General features: G+C 39.6%; 1 protein-coding gene and 1 long non-coding RNA gene across 4 annotated transcripts; one reads left to right on the forward strand and one right to left on the reverse strand.

The window, feature by feature from the left end:
- Nucleotides 1-170: 170 nt before the first annotated feature.
- On the reverse strand, nucleotides 171-1,832 carry LOC109466116. Its single transcript, XR_002140004.1, has 2 exons — nucleotides 1,436-1,832; nucleotides 171-1,139 (listed from the first exon to the last, which is right to left on the reverse strand). It is a non-coding gene; the product is annotated as an uncharacterized LOC109466116 (long non-coding RNA).
- A 220-nt stretch (nucleotides 1,833-2,052) lies between these two features.
- Nucleotides 2,053-24,391, forward strand: LOC109466120 (guanine nucleotide exchange factor VAV2-like). 3 transcript variants are annotated; one of them, XM_019763751.1, is made up of 28 exons: nucleotides 2,053-2,307; nucleotides 7,964-8,080; nucleotides 8,491-8,549; nucleotides 8,831-8,914; nucleotides 9,161-9,245; nucleotides 9,600-9,710; nucleotides 10,133-10,201; nucleotides 10,478-10,684; nucleotides 13,198-13,293; nucleotides 13,499-13,582; nucleotides 13,864-13,937; nucleotides 14,208-14,312; nucleotides 14,525-14,573; nucleotides 15,122-15,223; nucleotides 15,959-16,068; nucleotides 16,467-16,609; nucleotides 16,917-16,976; nucleotides 17,171-17,190; nucleotides 17,588-17,708; nucleotides 17,965-18,095; nucleotides 18,848-18,907; nucleotides 19,630-19,644; nucleotides 19,816-19,943; nucleotides 20,915-21,031; nucleotides 21,274-21,358; nucleotides 21,539-21,668; nucleotides 22,093-22,265; nucleotides 22,933-24,391. In XM_019763751.1, the coding sequence occupies exons 1-28, from the start codon at nucleotides 2,104-2,106 to the stop codon at nucleotides 22,975-22,977; spliced, it is 2,784 nt and encodes a 927-aa protein (XP_019619310.1). In that variant the 5' UTR covers nucleotides 2,053-2,103; the 3' UTR covers nucleotides 22,978-24,391. The 3 variants fall into 3 exon arrangements, with proteins under 3 accessions (XP_019619310.1, XP_019619311.1, XP_019619309.1); XM_019763752.1 differs by lacking the exon at nucleotides 19,630-19,644; XM_019763750.1 differs by lacking the exons at nucleotides 19,630-19,644; nucleotides 19,816-19,943 and adding an exon at nucleotides 19,993-20,147.
- Nucleotides 24,392-24,536: the final 145 nt, after the last annotated feature.

Below are 24,536 nucleotides of genomic sequence, written 5' to 3' on the forward strand. Positions count from 1 at the left end.
ACCATAAGATAACACTATGTCAAACAGCTGATTGACCTCTATTTAATAGAGAGAAAGAATAAAAGTATTTCACTGTTGCTCTTGTGTAGGTTGCCACGATTTTCACTACTTTGTGTATATTATTGGATGTCCTAAATCAAGGGAGCCACAGAGTTCTGGCACAATGTTTATTTGAATGGTAATGGGTTAACCTTCAGCCTGTTAGGGTTCAAATTCATGCAACTCACACTGTTAGAGTTCCTACAACTGGCTCATCTATGCATCAAATAAACATGACATAACTTGGTAAATACACTTATTAAAGATACACAGACACATAACACACAAACCAGCCAGCTGGGGGCCAGGGGATTTTTTTTAAAAAGGACATTTCACCCAGAGTAAACTCTTACAGGAAACAGTCTATTTTATGGGTACCAACTTGGAATGTTGAATGTGGCAATATTTTTCTTAACAGTTTAATCATGAATGAACAACTTTTCCAATTCAACACAGTATGTGAACAAGCAGTGCAATAGCACATTCGAAGACAACTGCAATATCTCATCCTACATGTACAACTGCAATAATAATATTCTACATATACAATGTAATACCATTTCTTCCACTATCTCTGACTCAGCTGTACATGTGTATAATACAAGTCCTCACATCACCACACACAGTGCTGACCGAACAGTCTCGGACTGTCCGTCTGTTTTCAGCACGTTCTTTGCGTCCTTGACAATGACAGTCTGGCTGTTCCCATAAGCATTGTACCTGGCTGTGTAAGTTCTCTCCAGGTAGTTCCTGGGCAGCACCAGGCTCTGCTGTTCCTGCCATATCTGCTGACTCGTGTCTTGGTAACGACGGCGGATGGAATCGGGGATGGCCGGCGCAGTCTTCCTCCTGTTCATGGAATCATAACTCTGACAACAAAACTTGTACCCTTCTTTGCTGTCACTGGTTAAAATTCCTAGCGGAGGCTTTCAATGATAAAGCTGAAGGCACTGTTACATCCCAATTGCAGCGAAAAGGTCTCCTTGGTTACTGGTTACATCATCAGTAATGTCCAGCCATCTCCTAATCTCTCCATGTGAAGAAAGCCACCTGTCTCCGCTGTGGAGTGTCCAGGAAACTGCCAGACTTGTGCAATGTACCTGTAAAAGGATTATATTTGCTTTAGTCAAAGAGGTTCAATTTAGTTTAATAGAAGGATTGATAATGAACTTGAATCAGGAATTATAATGAAGAGATCTTTAGCTGCACTGTTGGAACTTCTAGATATACCCGGTATGCTGTTCCAGCATTGTCATAATAAAGTAAAGCTGCCAAAGTCAAGTTTGGAGACATCTATGGACTAGTACATGCAAGGAGGTCAACCTCATTGGTAAACTCAAGGCACTTCTATGATCTTAAATCGGAACCGACGCTCCTGCACAAGCGTATAACTTACCTCAAGTTAAAATCAACATAGTACAGGGATCTGGAGTCACATCGTTGATCTCTTGACGCAAGGTTTTAAACATAACCGCATTCTTACCCGGTTATTTCAACAAACGTCTTTACTCAGAACCAGGGAAAACAGACATGTTTTGGTTCTGTTGTGGCGGAAACGACAGGTTGCACTTTGACCTGTTGAAGCGGAAGTCGAGGGGCGGTCCGTATATGCACCTTGTATCCAGTTTTACGGACCATCTGCTGAATGTAGGGCAGCAGTTGTGTACTAAAACGTCTGGTTTTACTGTCTAGGCTACAACAAGACCTCAGAAATGGCAAAAATTTGCAGCGATGGAGTTTTAAGCGGCAACTTCCGCGATCTTTGACAAAACCCTGAACGTGAATGTTGACGTTTGGGGCTAACTACTGACTTCTGGGGGACAAAAACATATGATATTAATACTATTGCTCAGAGTTATTGATTTTAAGGAGCTTTATGTATACAAAAAGTGACAAACATTTGTTTGAAATACTTATTTTGAGATTTATTTCGCTAAACTCTATTATACGATATAAAATGTTATATTTACAAACCCCTCCGCGGAATGTAAAATAGAGCCGTCTGGATATACAGGGTCCGGGGCTCTTTGCGCAGGAAGTCGAGCGACTCCGTGCAGATCCAAAATGGAGGAATGGAGACAGTGCGTACAGTGGCTCATAGAGTGCGGGGTTCTAGCCCCGACACACCGCGCCACCTGGCCAGAGGCGCAAGTCTTCGACCTGGCCCAGACCCTGAGAGATGGAGTGTTGCTGTGCCAGCTCCTCAACAACCTGAAGCCCGGATCTGTGGACCTGAGACAGATCAACCTTCGGCCTCAGATGTCGCAGGTAAACACCCCGCACAACAACCCTGCTTTCCTTACCTACAGTTTCCTGGTCACAGTTTCGCCACGCTTGTGCCTTACCGACGGTACCTGGTCTTTAGATTCGGTGTAAGGTGTTGGCACAATCACGGGAAGTCTAACTGTGGCCCCAGGCGGGACAGATTTCCGTCCAACTTCGACGAGATAAGAATCTCTAAGGGTGTTTACATGCAGAAATTTTTGCATCGTTTCTTTGGGGTTCAAGTTTGTAAGCGAGTCGTACTGTTTTGCTTTAAACGAAACCAGCTGATTAGACACTAAAACATTATACAGTTATCTCAGTATCTCTTCTTTGTCCCATTCTTGTTGGATATGCATACATTTAAATCAATACAAGACTTTCAAGTTTTTGGGATACTGTACTTAATATTTTCTTAGAAACAGGAAGACGTTAAAAGGTTCATTCCAGAAAATTTGCAGAAACAAAGATCTGTACAGTATAGTGTTAGATCTGTCCATGCGCTATGTACGTCAGTTTATTCTGTTTGAAGGTGTTGTAATGATTTAGTATGACAGGTAAACAGACAGGTGAAAGTCAATGACACCAAACTGTAACATAAATTATACATGTAGTAGACATAGCAAACATTATCAACACCAGCGCACAACAATAACAGAGATTTCGAAACACGTTTAAGGAACTGTCCGTCACAGTCAATTTGTTTTGCTTTCCCTTGCGTAGGCAAAATGTAGGGCATCTTTATAAACAGTGGTAGTTTTCGCTACAACAGCTGCAAGGCATCACACTATTGAAGAACTCTTAAACATGCACAGAACTGGAACATGTTAGAAGTCAAGATGTAAGCATTTGAAGATGCCGTGCCAACAGAACCATGAAGAAAACTGCTCGTCATCAGAAATAGGTTAATCCCCTGAACTTTATCTCTGTGTTTTGAGAACATTTAGGATGTTCTGGACCAAAGCAGCCGTGGCTGAACGGATATGTTCAGGAAGTCTGCAGTAAGAAAATGGGTCAATCCATAGAATGTGATTCTTAACCTTAACTACGAGCTCAGTACTGTGATGGGGTCTCCCATCATGTGTGTAAGTACTAACTTCATAGCAACGTGACGTCCCCAGAGTTTAGGAAGGGACTAATGGACACTGTATTTTATGTTCATCATCCACTGTGCATGAGGTACAATAATGGTGCATTATGGTGGAACCTGGAACCTTCTGATATTGTTTAATGTGATTTACTCTAGCATAGTCTTCATCATTCAAGATGAACCTATTATAAAGCTTTCCACCATTGGTCACAAACTAATGTTCAGATTTTTAAAAATTATAGCATGTCCCAGGTGCAGTTAAGTGTGGTGGGATTTCGGTGCTTTCAAATTGCTCTCTCCTGAGACTTGGTGATGTTTTATTACAACATTAGACCTAGTAGTACACTAGACCTAACCATGAGATTTCAAAAGGGTGCTGGCACTCTTTTCCTCATTCAAGAACAACGGCATTGTGTTTGTAGGATATTTACATGAAAGTGAAATTTGTCATCAGCCTGAAAAGAATACCAATGCAGGTACCTCTGTAGCCACAAATGGGTGTTATCATGTAAATGATCAGCTTGTGTATAAACATGAGGTTTCCTAGGATGTCCACACTGAAGAAATTCTTCCTGAGGCCTAGGAGAAAAATTATGTGTTTCCTGTTTCAGTCCTAAAAAATTAGGGTCAGTAGGTAGGGATTTTCTTTCTTTCTTTTTTTTTTTAAAGACTTCAGCCGAGAAGTTCAGGGATATCTACTAGTTTATAGTGGTCCAACTTATACAATACAGTTTAACAAAGTAAAACTTCCATGAAGACACTTTTATTTTCAATGTCAATGTTAGAAAAACAATTGTGCAATGTTTTATTTATCTATGTCCCTTGCAGGGGTCCACCCCCAAAAAAGTCCAGGGTCGGTTGGGAAACAGGAAACACAACATTTTTTTCCTAGGCCTGACATGTTCGACTGTTTGTTCAGGAGGTCCTATACAAACTTGATGAGAATATTTGGCCAAAATTAAGTTATAAATGATACGGTCTAGATGTTTCAGATTGTAGCCTCCAGGATGAAAAGAAAATTGTTTCATTATTTTTTATTGAAAGTCTATACCAAAATTCCCTTTTCACAGCTTGTATAAGGTATTGACTTTAGTGCTATTGATTTATCTCACAACTGGGTGTAAAGTAATAGCACCCAATAACTATTTATCACCCTACATAAAAGAACAAAGGCATTAGGAGACAGGGACTTTTCATCACCCAACATGAATAACATTTTCTTTGGTCAGCATTACCCTTTTGGCTTGGCACACTGCCCAGGGACTGTCCAGACCTTGCTAAAAAGCTTTGAGCCTGAACAGAGCTGGTTAAAAAATGTGGTTAACGTTACCTGCAGGATTTCAGAAAGTAGGGCAACCTGAAGTCAATTTTATTGGACATTTCAATGATTTCCTAGCCTGGGTACTATCCTGGTTAGTTTACGTCTGCTCCCACAGTCGCTAGTGGTTGGTCGGTAGCAACTGTGGGAGCGGACATAAACTAACCGGGATGGTACCCAGGCTAATGATTTGAAATTCCCAATATCTGTAAAAAATGTTTTATGGTTGATTGTGGTGTGCATATTATTTGGAAGGGCTTCAAAGCATACTGGGTAGCTAAGGGGATGAAGTTGGCCATCTCTGTCTTCCTTTAGATTGTAAATTATGCATAGCACAATTTCAGAAATAAATCTGTTTATCCTTGCATTATCCATGAGAATCTATCGTATTAGACTGGCAGCACAAGATTATAAAACTCCCTCAGGTGCAGCCAGAGACAGACAAAAGGGTACTTAAAGCATGAAAGTTAGATTTATGATGTTTAAGGCTCGTAACCAAATGATGTTGAGCTTGGAGGCTGGAGCCCTTGTTTACAATTTGATGTTTAATTACTGTGTAATGTATGTGATAAATTACAACTATGCTACAGATCATTCTGGTGAGTTATATATTTTGCATGTACAGTCCTTTTAGCTAAACTACGGGTATACTTCTTAGCCTATAGGCTACAATTGTGTAGCTTGGTGGTCTTGTTTTTGTATTTAGCGATACGGTAAGCATTTTTATTTTCGAGTGCAAAACAAAAGAAAATTGTCAGGGGTGATATTGCAATAAAGTAGACCTGAACTGAAAAATGGAATAGAATCAGGATATAGAAATATGCATGTAATTTACTTACAGCAGACACAGACTAAACATAACATAGAGCGGTCCTGGTGACACTTGCGAGGTGAAAAGTTGAAGGCAATAGCAATTAACTTAATTGCAGCAAAGGCAGTGTAGTGTATGTTTTCATGGCCTGGTAATGGGATGACAGTGGAGTTGACTGTACTTACATTAGAACTGATGTTCCATTATGTACACTGTCATCATATCTAATGGAGCTTCAGTAATGGGGTTTGTGACATTTGATAAACGATAAAAGAGCTGCATACTCAGCAGATCCCATTTTGGACTGGTGGACTTTGAAATGACATCTTACACGTGTATTTGCTATCCAATAATAGAACTGGAGTAGTACTTTTATAGGCCCTTGTTGATAAGTGACAGATAAGTACCCTACATCAGTATTGTCTGTATTACCAACAGTCTAACTTTATATGGCCTGAAATTAAAAATTTAGCTTATTTTGTCATGATTGGAGGAAATAAAAGGAGATTTCTGTTGTTATGAAATTCTCAAATTATTTGAGAATATATATTCTACACTTATATTTCATGCAAGTAGTTAAAATAATTTAAAGTTACTGGAGTCTCTGCTCTCTGTTCGAACTTAGATTCAAGTTCAATGTCAAACAGATCAAGTCTTTCCACTTGAACAGGATTTAAAAGTAAACATTTTTCAGGAAGGTAAATGTTGTACAATAGACGTTCAATAGGATAGTTTTTGCCATGTCTGAGGTGATGAAATTTCATGTCAAATCATCTTATGAAGCCTCTTATCAGTTGTTTCCAGACAGTTTTTATTACCTTGTTTCATCACGATTAGTAATTGTTTAGTTATGAGTGAAGTTAGGATAGATTCTTCATAACAGCAATGTGAAAGATCTTTAAAGGGTCCAATGTCACAGGTACTTCCTTTGTAGACATCTAACTCTCTTCTAAGCATGATTTCAATGGACCTATTGTAAATAAAGATAAAGTCAAAACAGGGTAACTGGAAAAGTGGAGGAATGGAGATAAAACTAGAAGTATCAGACTATTACCGTTGCAAGGAATTCAGCATGAATTTATTTAATATATCTATCACTTGTCTTCCCAGGTTACTGACAGTAATTATGGTGCACTACATTATTTATATGAAACCGTAACAGTACATGAGGAAGTGCTGAATGATGCATGACCTCACAATCTTCTCAGAACTCTGGTATTTTGATGATCATTTCCTTGATCTGTTCAAGACCTGTTGTCAGTGTCAGGCTGTCCATCTGATAATCTCCTGGTTCTGTTCAGACATTTTTGTCTGGAAGAGAAACAGATGTGAAAGGAAATACTTAAGACTAGTCATGGTGAAGAAGAACTTCCAGACTCAGTAGCCAGACTTGGGAGTTAACTTTCTATCTGTGTAGCCGATACAGCTGCCCTTTGGCATAACACACCAGCTCTGCAGGCACATGGCACAACAATAGGTGGTTATGTCTTATGATACACTGAACGACTTGTCACACCTAACCCTGCCTCAAGCAACTGTATAGACTTATAAGAAACCTATCTTGTGAGGATGTCACTAATGTACTTGGTAGCATTGAGTTCTCCCTACAATTGTTCTAGAAAAAAACAAACTCAGACACAGTTTTCCATGGGCCAGTAGGGTAACTCAAGCTAGCATCATGGCTCACAAATATGAATACCAGTGAGTGATAAGATCTACCTGTACACTTTGGAGCAGAGTTCTGTTACTCTTTTTGCCGAGTACAACCAAACATGTATAACCTCCCATGTACCCTCATGACTGGTAAGATCTACCTGTATGTATACACTTTGGAACAGAGTTTTCTTACTCTTTTTGCTGATTACAACTAACAAATATAACCTCTCACGTGCCATTCTGAGAGGTACAACCTTCTTATATATTGCGTGCAAGCCAAGTAAGTGACAACAGGCTGGGATTCGAACCCTTGACCTTTTACATGCTAATGCTGTGTGTTATTAATGACTGAACTATGCGTGTTAGCCAGTGTGTCATGAAATTCTCACGAAGTAAGACCATGTATACAATAGTACAACCGTACATTGTATTACCAACCAATCCACTTCTATTTACCCAACACTAAGATCCCATGGATTATGGTAGTAGTAACTCAAATGCACCTGTCGTCTGACACCTGTGCTTAAACAATTCCAGTCGTCAATCTAACCTGTACCAGCAAGTGCTTGCCAACAACAGTCATTGCACAAAGTTGTTATAATAATCATATATCAGTAACTTGAGTAACCAGATAGTAGCCCTAACATTATGGTACATTCTATTTCAAAGTAGAATTACACATGTAATAGATAGAGTAGTGATATAGAATTCATTATGTACATGTTTGATTTTGTTATGCTACCAAATCTCTGAGTCTGACAATGTTGTTCTGTTTGTCTGTAAACAGTTCCTTTGTCAGAAGAACATCAACACATTTCTGGGTGCGTGCAGGACCATGTTTGGGATGGGCCCTGAGGACCTGTTTGATGCACGTGTCCTCTTCGAGGTCACAGACTTCCTGAAGGTACGGTCTTAACTAGAACAGCTGGCACACTTCAGGAAGTTTTGTTTTTTAAACTCTATAACTGTAATCATTTTGTAAGATGTTTGGAATGTTTGAGCATGTGTACTTTGCAGAAAAACACTCTGCATCCTGTAAATTTGACATTGGTTTGATCCATGTATCAGTATCAGTACTTAGTTCAGTATCTATATTTAATTTAGTACATCCGTTCCCTTGAATTGAAAAGTTGAAGACTTAGATTTGGTCTAATACAAACTGAATGTAGCTGACTATTGTATTTTTAGAGGCCTGATAGACCCTCTAGTAGATCTTCCATGTAAAATTTTGTGCCATATACTGATAGAGTCATAGACCTTTTATTTTTACCATTTACAACATTTACTGATCCTCTTGTGTCCGCCTCTGCACAGGTTATCAAGACCTTGTCCAAGCTGTCCAACACACATCTTGCAATCCAAGCAGGAAAACGGTACTTTCTTCACTGAACTGAATTACAACTATGTTGATATTTTCACAATCTGAAGCTCTAGTTTTAGACGCCACTGGTTCACGATGTTTTGTTGGTTAAGTTTCAGTCATTTATACTGTCAAAAATAAATTCTGTAAAAAGATACAGCTATGGCAATCAGCAACAACAGAGGAATTGGTGGATTTAAAAAAAGACTGCATGATTTCAAATGGTCAATCTATGATAGCAGACAAATAGGTATTTTATGAAGTGACGTCTAAAGAGTTTTGTCATTTTGCCAGGCCATTCCCCAATGCTAGTAACAGTAGATATGAGGAAGAGGATGATGAAGAAGACATCTACAGAAACCTGGAAGACTTGGCCAAGTGAGTGTTTATATTTCACATACCCAGACGTACATACACGAACAGTACTATTTGTATTAGGCTATTTTAAGACGCAGTGAAGGAAAGCATATGGTAATGACCGTCATCTTGTGTATGTAGACAGTAGTGCAACGACAGAGTGCTGTAAAACACTTCAAAATGGCTCTTTAAGTTGGAAACAATAGTTGTTTGTGCATCAATGAAAGCTGTCGTGGTGCCACCAGCTTGTTCTTGTTGTGTTCTCAGTGAGTGTGACCTGGCCGATGAGGATGACCTTTATGACACTGTCCCTGTGGAGGATGAAGACATCTATGGAGACATTGTTGGAGTGGTATGCTATTTTCTTTACATGGACTCATTTTTTATTGATTGACTTAGGGATGTGTACCTAAACGTTGTATCAGGTACAGGTACAGGTACAAAGGATCAAGTACAGGTCCAAACCTAAAGGCGATAGCGATGTTTCACCTGTTTTCAGTGCAAAATTTCAGAGGTCCAGTTGGGTCATAGGAAAACAAAATAAATAAATAAATTCAATTAACATGTGTTTGATTTCATCATGACATAGGGTTTTTACAAGAATGGGAATAGTATATAGTATGCCTCTAGCAGGTGGGTAAAATTCATATTGAAAAATCCTTTTTTTTTATAATACTTTAAAACAGTTTGCCTTTTGTCTTTACAGCAACAGCCCATCCAGAAATCTCTCTCTGTCCATGAGAAGAAAAACTATGTAGTAAAAGAACTGCTGGACACAGAGAAGAACTATGTGGAAGCTCTGAACATGATTGTGCAGGTAAAACCACAGCCAGCGTTATATCATTATCTGGTATAGAACGGGCCTTTCACTGGTCCACGTCATACAAGCGAGGATAAGCCCCAGTCTAAGCTGTGGAATGCAGATCAATCCGTTTTTTTTGCCATAGGCTTATTGTGAATAGTGCTGAGCTCATGATTGGAAAAATGCAGCTGAAATGTCATTGAACCCAAATTCAAGAGGGTAGCATCAAACCACTGCAGCAGGGACTGGAAAACCAACATTTTGTTTAAAATCAAATCCATGATGACACAGCTATATTTGACTCATCTGAAATATATAGAAATGGAATACAAGTAGTAGACCATGATCACTATCCTGCAGTGCCACCTAGCTTGAGCAGGTAGTACTGCAGTCAACGTTTTTCTAAGATGCTGATGTTGATTGTTCCTTCTGTCCAGCACTTCATCCTTCCTCTGAGGAACTTCATCTCACAAGATGATGAACAGATCATCTTCATTAACATACAGGTCAGGACACAAGACATTTGTTTGTATTCTATAGTCATAGATATAAAGTAGACTCAGGAAGCCCCTTTAAATGTTAGAATGAGTGAAACCTCTAATAAATGCTGTAGTTGATATGGTTTAATAGCAGATTTACTTCATTGTTCTAAATGTGAATAGGGAAGTTTTGCCTGCCTTTTGTTCAAAGAGTGATTTTATTGAAATTTTATGAGATTAGCTCTTCAGTGAGCTAAACCTGGATCGAGATGACTTTTCTTTCCTTTTCCCTAATCTTCCCAGGACCTGTTCAACGTCCACAAGGGTTTTCTACAAGACCTAGAGAAGGCCTCACGCCACCAGCGCACCACCATCAACATCAGCAAGTGTTTCCTGGACTGGAAGGACAGGATGCTGATCTACGGGCAGTACTGCTCGGACATGCAGTATGGACAGGACCACGTCGACAGTCTGTGTCAGAGGAACGCTGACGTCAGGGCCAAGATTGAGGTAATCCTCCATCTCTCTTCCCAAAATAGTTTTGTCAGGCTGGTAGAGCATAGGATATAGGGATTTACTTTAACACAACCAGGATTGTCTCTTGCCTGGCTTATGTTTCTGTGTCATCAAACACCTTCCTCAGAGCTTCTGACTGGACTTCTGCCACTCAGCCACAGTTGTGTTCTCGCCACAAAAGCGCCACCTACATTGGTTACATACAGCGGCAAGAAGCAGAACTCCAGTCAGAAGCTCTGAGGAAGGTGTCTGATAGACACAGGAATGTAAGCAAGGCAAGAGACAATACTGGTCGTGTTAAAGAAAAATCTTTATCCACTGTCTCTCTTGTATACTTAATAAATGAATAAATAATACTTCTGTTTGTCTCACATTGTCAGTTTGCAAAGTGATAAAATTTTCAGTTCTTTCAAGGAACCAGTACCTGGACTTACATATGTCTCTTACTACAAATGTAGCTGATTTGTTACCAGTCCTTCTCACCAGAGGTGTATAGCGTCAAAATGAATGACAATTGTGTAATGTGCAGTCTGCTTTCTGTGTAATAATTGCAGTTAATGTCACGACTAATGATCACTGAAACTGTCATGTATCTTGAATTTATGGACTTACTGTTCATATTATGCCTCCATCCTTCCTTTTCTACCTTCAGACCTGTGATTTGGAGTTGACTTTAATGTACATTTCAGAATGGATGAGCTGGATTGTTATTGTTTCACTGACCTGCTCTGTGCTTTTGAATGGTTACAGCCATGCTTGTTCTTCTGATATATTTTTCTTCAACAATGCAATAGTGGCAACACACTTGCCGATACTACGTTTGGCCTATGTGTATGTAAGGCCTGTGTGTCATACAAGAAGATGTAAAAATTCTGAGTTGGATGTGTGATGTTGTGCATTGCATATTGTACCATCTCCATACCATAGCCTGTTGTAACCTTCACGAAAGTGGTGTAAGAACAAGCCCATGGCAGGGCTAACTGTGAATGATTCCGTCACGCTACTAGTATCTGATTTTCCTCTCACGTCTCACACTGTATATTGAGAAAGCGTCCTGGCTTAACCCTCTTCTGACTAACCCTGGCAAGTGTGTTGTTGAAGTGTTCTACATTGCTATCTTGCTCTCTTCTCTCCGGCATGCGGCCAGTCCCAGCTGCGCGGACTTGGGCAGGTACAACTGGAGGTAGCTCTCATCTGTGGAGTCCCAATGTGTCCTTTTAACTGTGCCCAGGACTAGTCATGGTGCATGTGTACAGCAGGGATGACAGCCTTCTTGGCTTTAGTATGCTTTTTTCTCCTTTCCTGCCAAAAAAATTAGACCCACGCGTATTCTATCCATCTGATGATGATCTCACATATTGAGCTAATTCAACTGTCGCATGCTGGACAGGGCCTCTGCTGATTGGATGACTGCCACTCTGGTTTGCCCAATCAGCGTGCCTGTTCAAACGTCTGAACAAACATTTAAATGACAGACAGGTAGAATATGTGCAGGTCCAGTCATTTTGGTAGGGAAGCGAATGAGAAAACATACTAAGGCTACAAAGGCTGACATTCAGCCTAGCTCATGTATCACAGACAAGAACTGCAAGTCTTTCTTGCCACCTTTTCAATTCATCCTACATGTATTTTGCTGCAGGTCTACATTCAAAATAATCTATGGCATGGCTCTATGGCATGCATATATGAAGAAAAAGCTGTTGAGAGATGTTGGTTGAAGTTTTATGTAGACAAATTGTACGTTGTAAAAGATTATTTGCGCAGTTAAAAGGACCTTCAGGTGGTGCAGTATGTTTATTTTGTGTTTGTCCTGTGTGTTGTGTTGTACATGTATTAAGCCACTGTGATGTGTTGTGTCCTGCTATACTATGTTAGTATGTGTCAAGAGTTGTACTGGTACCTACATTATCTGTCACTGTTACTGTGGTACATATTTATTATACATGTGTGTCACGTTGGTCTTTCAACAAAAACTTATGTGTACCTTTATGTATATCTAAAGGTCTGCACGGGACAAGTAAATGTAAGATCTGATGCTTCTGTAAAATAGCCTGTAAATAATTACTAAATCACTTCTATTAAAATAAATAGCACTCTATGTGAAACCAAGTTCATCACTTTTAGTGATTCTAAAATTATGTATGTGAATGTAGTCTTCAACGATAACAGCCTCCAGTTTAATTCTGGACTTCCAGTTTAAGTCCGGACTAATTCCCATATCTCAGCAACCTTACATCTAGATGGGCTAATATCGTAACCTATCGGTAAAAATGATGTAAGAAGTTTGTATATTATGTATCGGCCATCGAGGACCCCTTGGGGATTAACCCAATTCTGCAGAATTATTCCCAGAATTCTGGCTCCAGTTCCCAGAATTGGGTCAATCCTCAAGGGGTCCTTGATGGCTGCCACGTATATCTTACATCATTTTTACCTATAGTTTAGGATACATCAGTAAAGAGCTGATTTGAAGTTGTATTTATATTTGACTGTGCCCCCCTCCCCAGACCTGTCAGATGGCGTGTAATCAGGGGAAGTTCCGCCTGAGAGACCTGCTGAGTGTGCCCATGCAGAGGGTGCTCAAGTACCATCTTCTGCTCAGGGTAAGGAAATCAGAGATAGCAAACTTCACCCCCTCACCCACACTGCTCTGTGACATTTTACATATGGATACAAGTTTGACATAATTACTGAGTTTAATGATAATGCATTTATTAGGAATGAATATTAAGCATTCCAGCTAGTTGTTTGATTCACAAGCACCTTAAAGTGGTCTAAGGTATGCCTAACTGAATTCGTTCTCTGTAGGAACTTATCAAGCACATTCAGAAAACCCCAAGTGCCTCCAAGGAAGAGAAGGAAGGGCTGGAACAAGCACTAGCAGCTATGCAGGTAAAACATGAAGCACATCCAAATAGCACAACACTAATAAAAAAAACTCTTATACATATAAACAACAGTAATAAAAAAATACTCTTATACATATAATTTGTAATATTGTGTTTCATACTGAAAAGTAGAACAATATGAACTCCTATGAAAAAGATATAGATTAACACTTCAGTGCTTTGCTCATGTCCTTGGTGCTGAAATAAGGGTTAACATAAGTTCTAACATAAGTTATTGTTACAACAGGACAGTTTTGGCCTTACATGCTGATGTTTCTCCCCCAGGATTTAGCACAGTATGTGAATGAAGTGAAGAGAGACAATGAGACAGTAGAGACCATCAGGAAGGTTCAAGAGAGGTGAGAAAAGAAAAACAACTGATTGCTTGTTCAGTCACTTTAAAGGTTTGATTGTACATGTATGTATACTTTCCCAGTCATCATTATTCCAACTGCCTCTGGATAGTTACATTTTTTGTGACTGTTTCATTATGAATGCAAAATTTGGAAAACATCCAAGGGAATATCACAAGTAGACATGTAACATACATTTCAACATTTATCTTTTCCAGCTTTAATGTTGTAATAGTGATAGAAAGCATGCTATATTTGTGTGGTGATTCTCCCCAGTATCACAGACTATCCCGAGGGGAAGGACCTGTCAGATTACGGCAGATTACTGAGAGATGGAGAGCTGAGATTCAAGAACCAGAGAGATAACAATGTCCAGAATAGGTGAGCGCAATAATATCAGAACCACATTTAAGGTTATTAAAGTGCACCCTCCTGTTAATTCCTATATTTTACACACAAGAATTTTGCCAAACTACTCTTCATATTTTTGACAGCAATTTTAGCCAGTCAGTACCTAACAATAAATTAGCAAGTACATACAGTGATAAAGGACTTCCTTTGCAGTATTTTCATGCCCTTATTTCTATCCCCAGATACTGTTTCCTGTTTGACAAAGCCATGGTCCTGTGCAAGCCACTGAGGGTCAGTAGTCATGCATTTTGCTCATCAGTTTTCCCCTGATTTCTTTTGTCTTTTACTTGCTTGAAACTTCTGTCCAATGTCTGTGTACTGAGGTTGTGTACTACAGATATGCTATTTAGATTTGTAGGCACCCTAAGGCTTACAAACTGTATATTACTGTATATGTTGTGCTATGATTCCATTAAACTAGCTCAAGCGTGTTTGAATGACTGTCCCCCCTAATGTGCTACAGCGGTCCAGTAGGATGTCGGAATATATCATTCCCAACTGTCAGGTGCTCACTTTTGCTGTCTCTTCTCTGTCTTTCTGCAATTCTTATGTCTTTGTTTTTTTTCTGCACTTGTAGAATTTCTATTTACCTGTCACCAGCCTTCTATCTCTTACTGCTTGTGTTTGTTTCCTTATGCATGGTAACAATGTCTGTTTGAATGTACAGCACTGTTCTGAATCACCTTAAAGTTAGTGACAGTGACACACATATTGAAGGAAGAAGGAAGTAAAACAAACTAAGACAAATTTGTAGCTGTGAAAACTCTCTCCGCTTGCAGGGCGACACTTACAGTCTGAAGGATGTTCTGGAGCTCAGTGACCAGACAATAGACGAGTGTAAAAATGCAGTACCTGAGAAAGGCCTGTTTGCCAGAGACAAGGTGAGACGAAGAGAGCCCTCAGTTCTGTGGACGATAATCTCTTTGGGGTACTGTGGCTAGAGATGTTTTGGTTTTGTTATACAGAAGTATGAAACATTTGCAGTCTTAGTTCTTTATTGAGATTATTTGAATAGGACTCAAATTTACTCCCTGTAAAATACTCTCTGTAAAATACAGTTTAAAAAGATGGACATTCTTTTGGTATGACACACTCAGACTTGCACAATTCTCCCAAAGATTGTTCTTTGGTATCACACATTTTCTTAGTATGCCTGGCTTTGTGTCACTGGCCTGTTGGTGAGTACAAAACTGAGATATTTAGTTCAGTCAGTGGATTCTATGTTGTTACCACATTGTTTGGTGCCACATTCACACGTACATTGTGCATCATTAAAAAAAAGGGCATCTTGATAATCAGTTTGATCTAAATTGTCCTTATCCTTTCTCATCAGCAGTTTGCATTGCCACAAATCAGGCCATTCTCGTCCAAGCATCATACCACCATGCTGATATATCTGGAAAAAGTGAAACCATTTGCCAACCTCTGTGTTGGAAAGTAGTTTAACTTTTTCCATAATGTTATATACTAACTGAACTCTCATGCTGATATGTTGAAATTTTAATCAAGGGTAGAACTTAATGATAATTAAGCTTAGAAAGGCTGATTTCTACCACACATTTGTATAGTTTCCTCCTCTTGCTCGTTATCTCAAGAGTGATTTTCTATGTTGACAGTGGAATCACTACTGGGAGATGTCAGACAAGAGAGGTGCCTGTGGTTGGACTGTCTATGTCAAGACTTCTGAGCTGAAGAGAAAATGGCTGGAGGCAGTCAGCATGGCACTGTAAGTACAGTATAGAAGTCCAGTGAAGAATTGGTACTTACTATAAAGAATCATTATGTAGTAATTAAATCAGCTTGAAAGGCCCTTGTGAAAAGTTAAGGATTTTTATGTTTTTTTCATACCATGATATGATCTGCTTTGTGTATTCCAACTGTGGCGGGACTGCCATGCAAACATAGGGATGATAAGCCACACACAATGCTGTACTCTGCCATAAAACTACATGTAGATCTAGAGTGCTACCATCATCTTCTGAGATGGATATATATATTATAAGAAATGATCCTTTACTATATATATATAGTAATATATTAACAATCATACATGTAGGTATAACAAAGAATATCAAGTAAAGTAGGGAAAATTTATTTTATGATATAAAACTTGTTCCTTTTCAGGGATAACCTGTGCCCACGACAGCTGACCCAGGGGAAGGGTGCCACTCACCAGTTAGAGATGTACACATTCAAGGAACCAACAAGATGCAGTGTCTGCAGCAAGCTGCTCCGGGGCATCTTCTATCAGGGCTATTTCTGTTCAGGTACAAATCTCGGTTTGAGTCTGACAGGAGAATAACAGAAACTGATGTGAAGTGTGTTAAAACACAGAGAGTGTATGAAATTGAAGTCTCAGGTAGAGTTAAGAAAATATTAAATGATTGTGGAAATAAATTTTTTAAAACCTTAAGTGCACTAACCTCGGTGATGTTCTTATTGGTTCAAGCTTGCTTTGATAATAGCTCAGCACAAACTACCATGAAGAAAACCTGATAATTGCAAAGGTGTTCTGTGTCCTTTTGAACATGTTAGCCATTCCTGTGTCTCAATATTTTATTCTATTTCTTACAGTTTGTGGGATGATGTGCCACAAAGAATGCATAGGGCATATGGATGCCTGCAAGACTGATGGTAAGTTACTAAAAATCTTGAACTTTTGAACTTGGAGAAATATTTCTTTCATCATTGTACTTTTCATTAGATTATTTCCCTTCTGTGCTGCATAAATGAATGACTAGATACAGTGCGCAGAGCATTTCATGTACATGTACATTACTACAAGAAGCTGTATAAACTTATGACCAATTCCCTGTCTCTTCTTCCAGCACCTCTGCCACCACCTAGGGTGAGTATCTGACTTACCCTGTACTCTGGCTTATGAAACAAATGATATTGCTAAACACTATACGTGTATATTGATGCTATGCAAGTAGAGGCTAGCAAAATCTTTTAGTTTAACAAAACCATATATCTAGCTCTTTTATCTGCTATTGTCTAGCATTAATAGGATACTTTCCTTGGCACAGGTAGTAATCATTCATCTGTAATTGAGCAGTAACTTAGGCTGGATTATAGAGAATGTAAGCTCTTCAGGATGAATGAACTTTCAAATGGTTCCACTCAACTACTTTTGGAGGGTTGTGAGAAGTATAGAACATGTGTTCCACTATGCCTCGAGAGGAGTTATGGAGTAGTTAGAACCTGTAGTAAATTCTAACCCATCATCTGTGGTATATGAATAGGACTTCAACACACCATCTCCTGTGAGAGTGAGAGCGGGCTTCAGCTCGGGACCAGAACTCCCCCCGAGGAACCTCTCCACCCCCAGGACACCCTCAACACCCAGCCAGCTGGAAAACAGACGTAAGTCAGCGCTCTACAGCTCTTCTGTGTCATTACTTCATCGTTATAGCAATCTCTCTTTGTGAAACATCCACCAATGTCTTTTCAAAAAAATTGTTTTTGCCTCTCTCTCTCTCTGTTGAATAGTTTTTCTCCTCCTGTTTGAGCTTCTGAATATCAGAAGTTTTAATGGTTGGTTTTTGGCATATGTTCAACCTTGGCCTTCAACATTGATAGAAGTAGTCATTCCTGATGCCTGTGTCGTTCTGCCGTTCAGATATGTTAGTGCAGGCAGACAGGGCGTACCACGGGATCCCCCCACCCCCCATCGGGGACAGGAAGGCTCTGACGTTCAATGATGGAGAGAAGCTGGAAACCACCAACACGACAGACCGAGAGTGGTGGGAGGTATGGTCTGGCTTAAGGCCTGGTCACAACCTGCCATACGTGCTTCTGTGTGCTATCTATGTGCAAAAACGTGGGCAAACGTGGGACGTCCGTGCGTGGTGAGTGCCGCCTCCGTACGGAATCCTACGGAGTTGGGAGCACGCAGACACACTTTAAGTGTGTGTAAAACTTTTTCTGCGTGTGGTCTGCGGATTCACCACCCGTGCGTGCGAGTACGAGCGATGCGCGTGCCCCGTACATACCGTACGGAAGAAGCATGTGTGAGTACGGCCTCCTTACGGTAAAGTTACAATCGCACAGAGATCGTATGTTGTAAGCTCGTACAACTCACCACTTGCGCAACGAACGGATGCACGCAACCGCTCATGGCCAGACATGGCGTGCAGACCACACTCTCACACCTTGCGCAACCGTGCAAGTGACGTGCGTAGACGCCACTCCTTCCCCACGTTTTCAGCAAAGACATAGCAGACATAGCCAGACAAAATACAGACAAAAAGCACGTACGGCGGGTTGTGACCAGGGCTTAACTATCTCATTACTACTTCTCATGGTCCAACTTCTCATCTGCTGAATGGCTGGAATGTTCAGTGTCATCTCACTGATTTCAAAACTGATGCTTCCTTTTTTGCTGTGCTCGAAGGGGCAAGTATATTGTATGAAAAAAGGATGTCAGACAATGAAGCATAAAGACTTCATAAAGACTTTAATATGCTCACTCGGTCACACCTTGGCTGATTCTCAATCCACAGGGTAGAAGACTAAGGGACTTGGAAAGAGGCTGGTTCCCAAAGGACTGTGTGTCAGAACATGTAAGAATGTTTTCATTTTTTTAAATTTTGCCTGCAACTCTTCTGTGGCCACTATATACTGTTTTGGAATAAACATTGACCAATGTCTTCCAAAAATGTCTTGACTCTGTGATGAAGGATTTTTCCTCCACATCAAGTTTTCTGATGACAATCTGAGCAGATAACCTTACATGGCAACCTTGCAGATAATGTCAAAATATATACCCCTCTGCTGTCAGCTGGTCCTCTATCACTATCAGAACCAGTATTAATCTTTTGTACCTCTTATTTCTATCCTTAATGTATTGGTGTTTTACATGTTCTATAATAAAGATCTAATAGCATGACTTCACTAGAAAAAGAGAGAATAAGCACATTTATTATTATTTAGTAATCTTTGTAACTGTTGAGTGTTCATAGTTCACTGATGTCTGAAACACTTGTTGGCATACATGTACTTATCATGCACTGTGATATTCAAGTTGTGTTCTAGTCAGAAAATAGTCTTATACATGTACACGTGGTACTGTTGACTGTCCTGTTTGTACTTCCTGATGTCGTGATGCTTAATTTTTGTTGCAATGCTGAGTCAGTCTGGCCTGGGTTCCATCCTGGTTAGTTTACGTCTGCTCCCACAGTCGCTACCGACTGTGGGAGCGGACGTAAACTAACCAGGATGGAACCCAGGCTAGAGTCAGTCATTTCTTATTCATTTATGCAAAACTTTTCTCTCAATTTCAAAGGCCATTCAAGACCTGGTGAGTTGTTGATGTGCATAAGTATGACTATTTATGATAGGTTGTGGGATAATTCGTGTGCGGTGTGCTGATTTGCATTCTATGCAGTTGTGATGTGCTCGTTGTTGTATATCAGGTAACTCGTCCTGTAACACTGTGATTCTATCAACATTGTGAACTGTTTGTTGACAGAGGATATCTAGAAGCCAGAAGCCGAGTTACGAGGAACCAGAGAGCAGGAACACCAACTGGCGACCACGGTCGGTCGCCACTAACGGGTCGCCAGCCGCTCCAAACAGATCACTTCAGTCCTTTCCCTGGTAATGGCAGCCAAAGCATTATTTTGTGTGTGCTTGTCTTTTGTTTTAGCGTCCCGCGAACGTTAGGCGAGCGTCGACAGGGGTTGCGTCAAACCGGGCATCCATAGGCTATGAAGACGCGTATCCAGGGAACCCGGTTGAACGTAGGAAGTCGGCACCACTTGTGCAACAACTTTCAGTTGCAGATTTAAAAAAATATAAATGGTAAAGAAAGCCACAATGTCTTACAGTACCTGGTGATACGGGCTACGGTATACTGGCTTTGCACGGCTGATAGCTGCTACCACTTTCTCACATGGAAATCTTCCAGCCAGTACAACTTTAACAGATCAAGGGAGCAATCAGCGTAGACATGCTGGGTATAACGGCAGAAACTTGGTTAAGGCACAGGCTCTTTGCATGTTTTTCTCTCAACACTAGTGTAATGCATAACTCATAGAAGGTACTGTATGAAATGTGTGTCATACTGCAGAATGTGATAGCCATTTAGATGTAGATGACCTTGTGATCTATCACCCATGCTTGACTGGAATTAAGTTTCACAGCTTGCTGAATATCTCTTGTTGCATCTTTTGTTTGCTGGAGACGTATCGCTGTGCATTTCATGCAGTACCTTCATTGGTGTAGTATAAATGCTCTGCCTATCTAAGGAAATTAAGGGTTATGATCCTGGTGTTACTACTGCTTGGTGTCTGTTTATAGGACTTCTCCTTGAATTAAAGACATTGGAATATCTGAAGATGTCTTTGGATATACATTGTATTCTCTTTGTTACAATTCACTTCTGAGTCCTGTTTGTACCATATTGATATTGCCAATTCCAATGTCCATTGTCTCATGTAGATTGGCTGAAATTTGGAAATATTGCTCACATGTCCCAGAGATATTCCTGTGTGAGTGTCATTACATGTACAATGTTTTGCTTTTCGTACATGCAGTAGTACAATGAAATGGACTGTTCTACTTTTAAGGTACTCTGGCCAGATGGAACGCGCTGACGCACAGAAGCTGTTGGAGAGCCTGTCCATGGGGGTGTATCTGGTCAGGGAGAGCGCTAATAAGCCAGGACAGTGGGCCATCAGCCTCAAGTAAGGATGCTTAGAAAATACTTCCGGAAAGATATGGATGTAAGACGGTAGATCAAGTGTCTCTCTAGATGGGATTTTTTGTGGACAACTACACTGTTTGCTAGCAGTCAAGTTGGCAGAATGATTTGGTGTTAGCATGTAATTGTACTTTATTATAATTTATGCACTGTGGATGTTTTGACTTGTGTGGATATATTTCAATTACTGAGTTTAAGGTTGTAACTGATTATTTTTTATGACAGACACAGACAAGTCAAGCATATCAGAGTAAACCAGCAGAACGGCTGTGTCTTCATTGCAAAAGACAAGATGTTCCAAAATATTGTGGTAAGTCTGTCTTTTTGGTACAGATTAACAAGGGTACTTTCAAATCAACTCCAAATATATCAGTCATATAGAAGTCAGTTGTAACTTTTGTCTCTGATTTGATCCCTTTCTTTAAGCATTCAGAATGTGTGTGAGTCTGTCACTTTCACCTTCTTTAACAAGATCCTGTTTCTATCACAGGAACTTGTTGAGTATTACCAGAAGAACACGCTAGGCAGCAGCTTCCCTGGACTGGACATCACCCTGGCCATTCCTTACAAGGAGTACAAGAACCCTCAGAACAGGAACTCTATGCCTCCAGCCAATGCAGGTACGGTGCATTTACTAACAGCACTGATTATATACAGTACAGACACTGTTTCCATGGACACTGTTTCCATGTTTCACAGTGTTATATTGTAGTTAACATCTTTTCAGTCAGTATACATGTATTTTTATCATGAAGAAGTTTTTATATGAAGATATTGACTTAGTGTTAAGAATAGTCAATGGGTATCCAAGTAAAGCTATTCAGCAATAGGCAATCCCTGTTTTGTATTTTCAAATTCATTATTACTCTGATTGACCAAATAGATGTCACTATATAACGTTTCTTTTTGAAAATAGTGTTGTCTGATTGAAAATTTTAATTTTGGCCCTTTAAGTCTTAACTGCTACACTACATTTGAAAGGTAAGAGTATAGAGGTAAAAAAAATGCTGGAAAAAATAACATCCATGTAAATCTGCCCCACAGCACCACCAAGAAACAGGAGGCAGTACCACCCCATCGGCACGGCGGTCGCTAAGTACCAGTTTGCGGCGCGCGACATGCGGGAGTTGTCTCTACAGGAGGGGGAGAAGGTGACCATCCTCAGCAAGGCTGGGGGAGACCAGGGCTGGTGGAAGGGACAGACGGCAGAAGGAAAGGTAACAGTGAAACAAGTGTACTGTTGCGCCAAAAAGCAGTTACTAAAGCAACTGGATTTGATTTTGGAAACAGTCAGAGGCTTCAGGTAGCATCCACTACCTTTTGTCAGTGACACTAACAGACTGCAGGAGAATTGCAGGTTTATCTGAAACGTTTGACCATTTCCAAAATCATATCCAGTTGCTTGAGTAACAGCTTTTTGGCATATCTTATTACCTGGATGTCTAACCTTCACCGACATAAGTGTACTGTTGGTTATACAGACAAACTGTTATAAAATTGCAATGGAAATCATTTGCTACAAGCAGAAGTCAACTGGTTAAATCTGGCCTGATGTGCACTACTTCTATAAAACTTGATTCATAAAAATGAAACAGTTTCATTTTAGAGAGTTTGATAGAAAGTGGTCTTGAATACTGTAATTGTAACTGTAATACCAGTTTCACTTCGTTCAAAAATTTTGCTGACTCTGAATATCAGCATACATGCACTGTGCAGTACAGAGCCAATGCCATGTTTTTCTCAGGTTAGTACATTTTGGATTTATCTTATTTAAACAAAGAGGCAAGCATGCCTAACCCTTGTGAGTCAACTAGACTGTCAGTGAATAGTGAGTGTGAATATGATGATCAACCTCACTAACTCTTTTCTGTTGTTCCTACACAGATGGGGTACTTTCCATCAACATATGTAGAGGAAGTTGACGAGTGAAGAGTGTTTTTCAGTGCTGGACCATCTCTGATCAACTTGTCCATGTCACGCAGGCATCAAAAACATTGTTTCTACCAATAAGCTGGAGGCCTTTTACTTTTCTAAGCTGCAATATGATTTTAGCACTAGATACTAGTAGTTTATGAGTGTAGTTTTGTGGGACTGCTTGTATCTATCTTCTCTACTTTAAGGGCATCTGTTTATAGCCAGGATCTGGCATTCTTGTTTTTCTGTCCTATAGTTAGCCATGCAATTGTCTTATGAAGATTATGCTGTTCCTGTGCCCCATGTGAATTTCTATTAATGTACGGTCAAGCCGAATCAAAGTGCTTTTTATTTTTGCAATTGTCATTCTGTTGGTGAAATATTCATTTGTACATAAAATCAATGGTACTATTATTAATCAAAGTGATGTAAACATTTCATTAAATTGTCTTCCTAACATGTTTTAAGACAGCAGTATGTTTGGTGTTTCTATATGATTGTTTTTTCTGGCTGTACATTCCTGTCATATATTATCTTATCCTATGCTAAATTGTTCAACTACTTTGTACTTTGTTCGACAAGTGAAGTAACCATTAGGTATTGTATACATATACATGTATTCATTAGTTAAAACACCAGGGACTTCTATACACAACTACATGTATAGGAAAATTGGCGAGGATGTATCTACAACAAGCCAGTGGTAGTTAGCAATGGAGAAACATAGGGAACAATGTGATACATAATGGGGACAACAAGGACAGTGATAAGTGAAAAGAGGGCTACTTTTGATGCTCAGTTGTATTAAGTCATTAGTCCAGATACTTGCAGGATGTAACGTTAATTGTAAAGCTGGTTGATATTATGACCATAATGAATTCTTTATATTATAGTAACTAGATATTTTACTGGTGTTGTAATATTCTCTGCAAGTCTGTGTAAGCTTACATGTACATGTATGAAAAGGACTTGCTTGGTACTGTAATTTCAAAAATTATGAATAGCTAATTGTATGCAGGCCATGAAATTGCTGCTTATCTTGTGTTTGCCTTAACGATTATTGTGCAAATGGGTATGGTTTTGTGAAATTTTGTTGCTTTTTTTTACGACGTAAAATTGTTAAGTAACGTTACATGTACTTCAGAATAGATAAAGATAACGTTATAATGATCTCTTTTTAAGGCTAGATGGATAATAGTTAACAGGTGGATATATACAAGAAAAAGTTGAAAATAGGTAAAAACTAGCATGGGAGAAATATCCTCTTTGCTTAGAGTCAAAGTAGCTTTATAAGAGAAACAAAAAGAATGACAAAAAGGGAACATGGATTGTAGCGTTGAAGTGCTTTGCCCAATGTTTGGGCCTTCTTTATCGGTGTCAGTTGTGGTGTATGTTTATAATTAAAGATTTTTCCATGATGGGACTATTATATGATTTTGAAGATGTGGATATTGTACAAAATGTTCATACTTAAAGCAAGTGTTGGAACTTTATTACCAGCAATGGCCAGCACATTAATCCAGGATGTATCACATGAAATACAGTAGTTAGTTCTATAGTTGGTAATTGGTACA

The sequence above is a fragment of the Branchiostoma belcheri genome, unplaced genomic scaffold (assembly GCF_001625305.1).
Source record: "Branchiostoma belcheri isolate BF01 breed outbred unplaced genomic scaffold, Haploidv18h27 scaffold16, whole genome shotgun sequence".
NCBI lineage: Eukaryota > Metazoa > Chordata > Leptocardii > Amphioxiformes > Branchiostomatidae > Branchiostoma > Branchiostoma belcheri.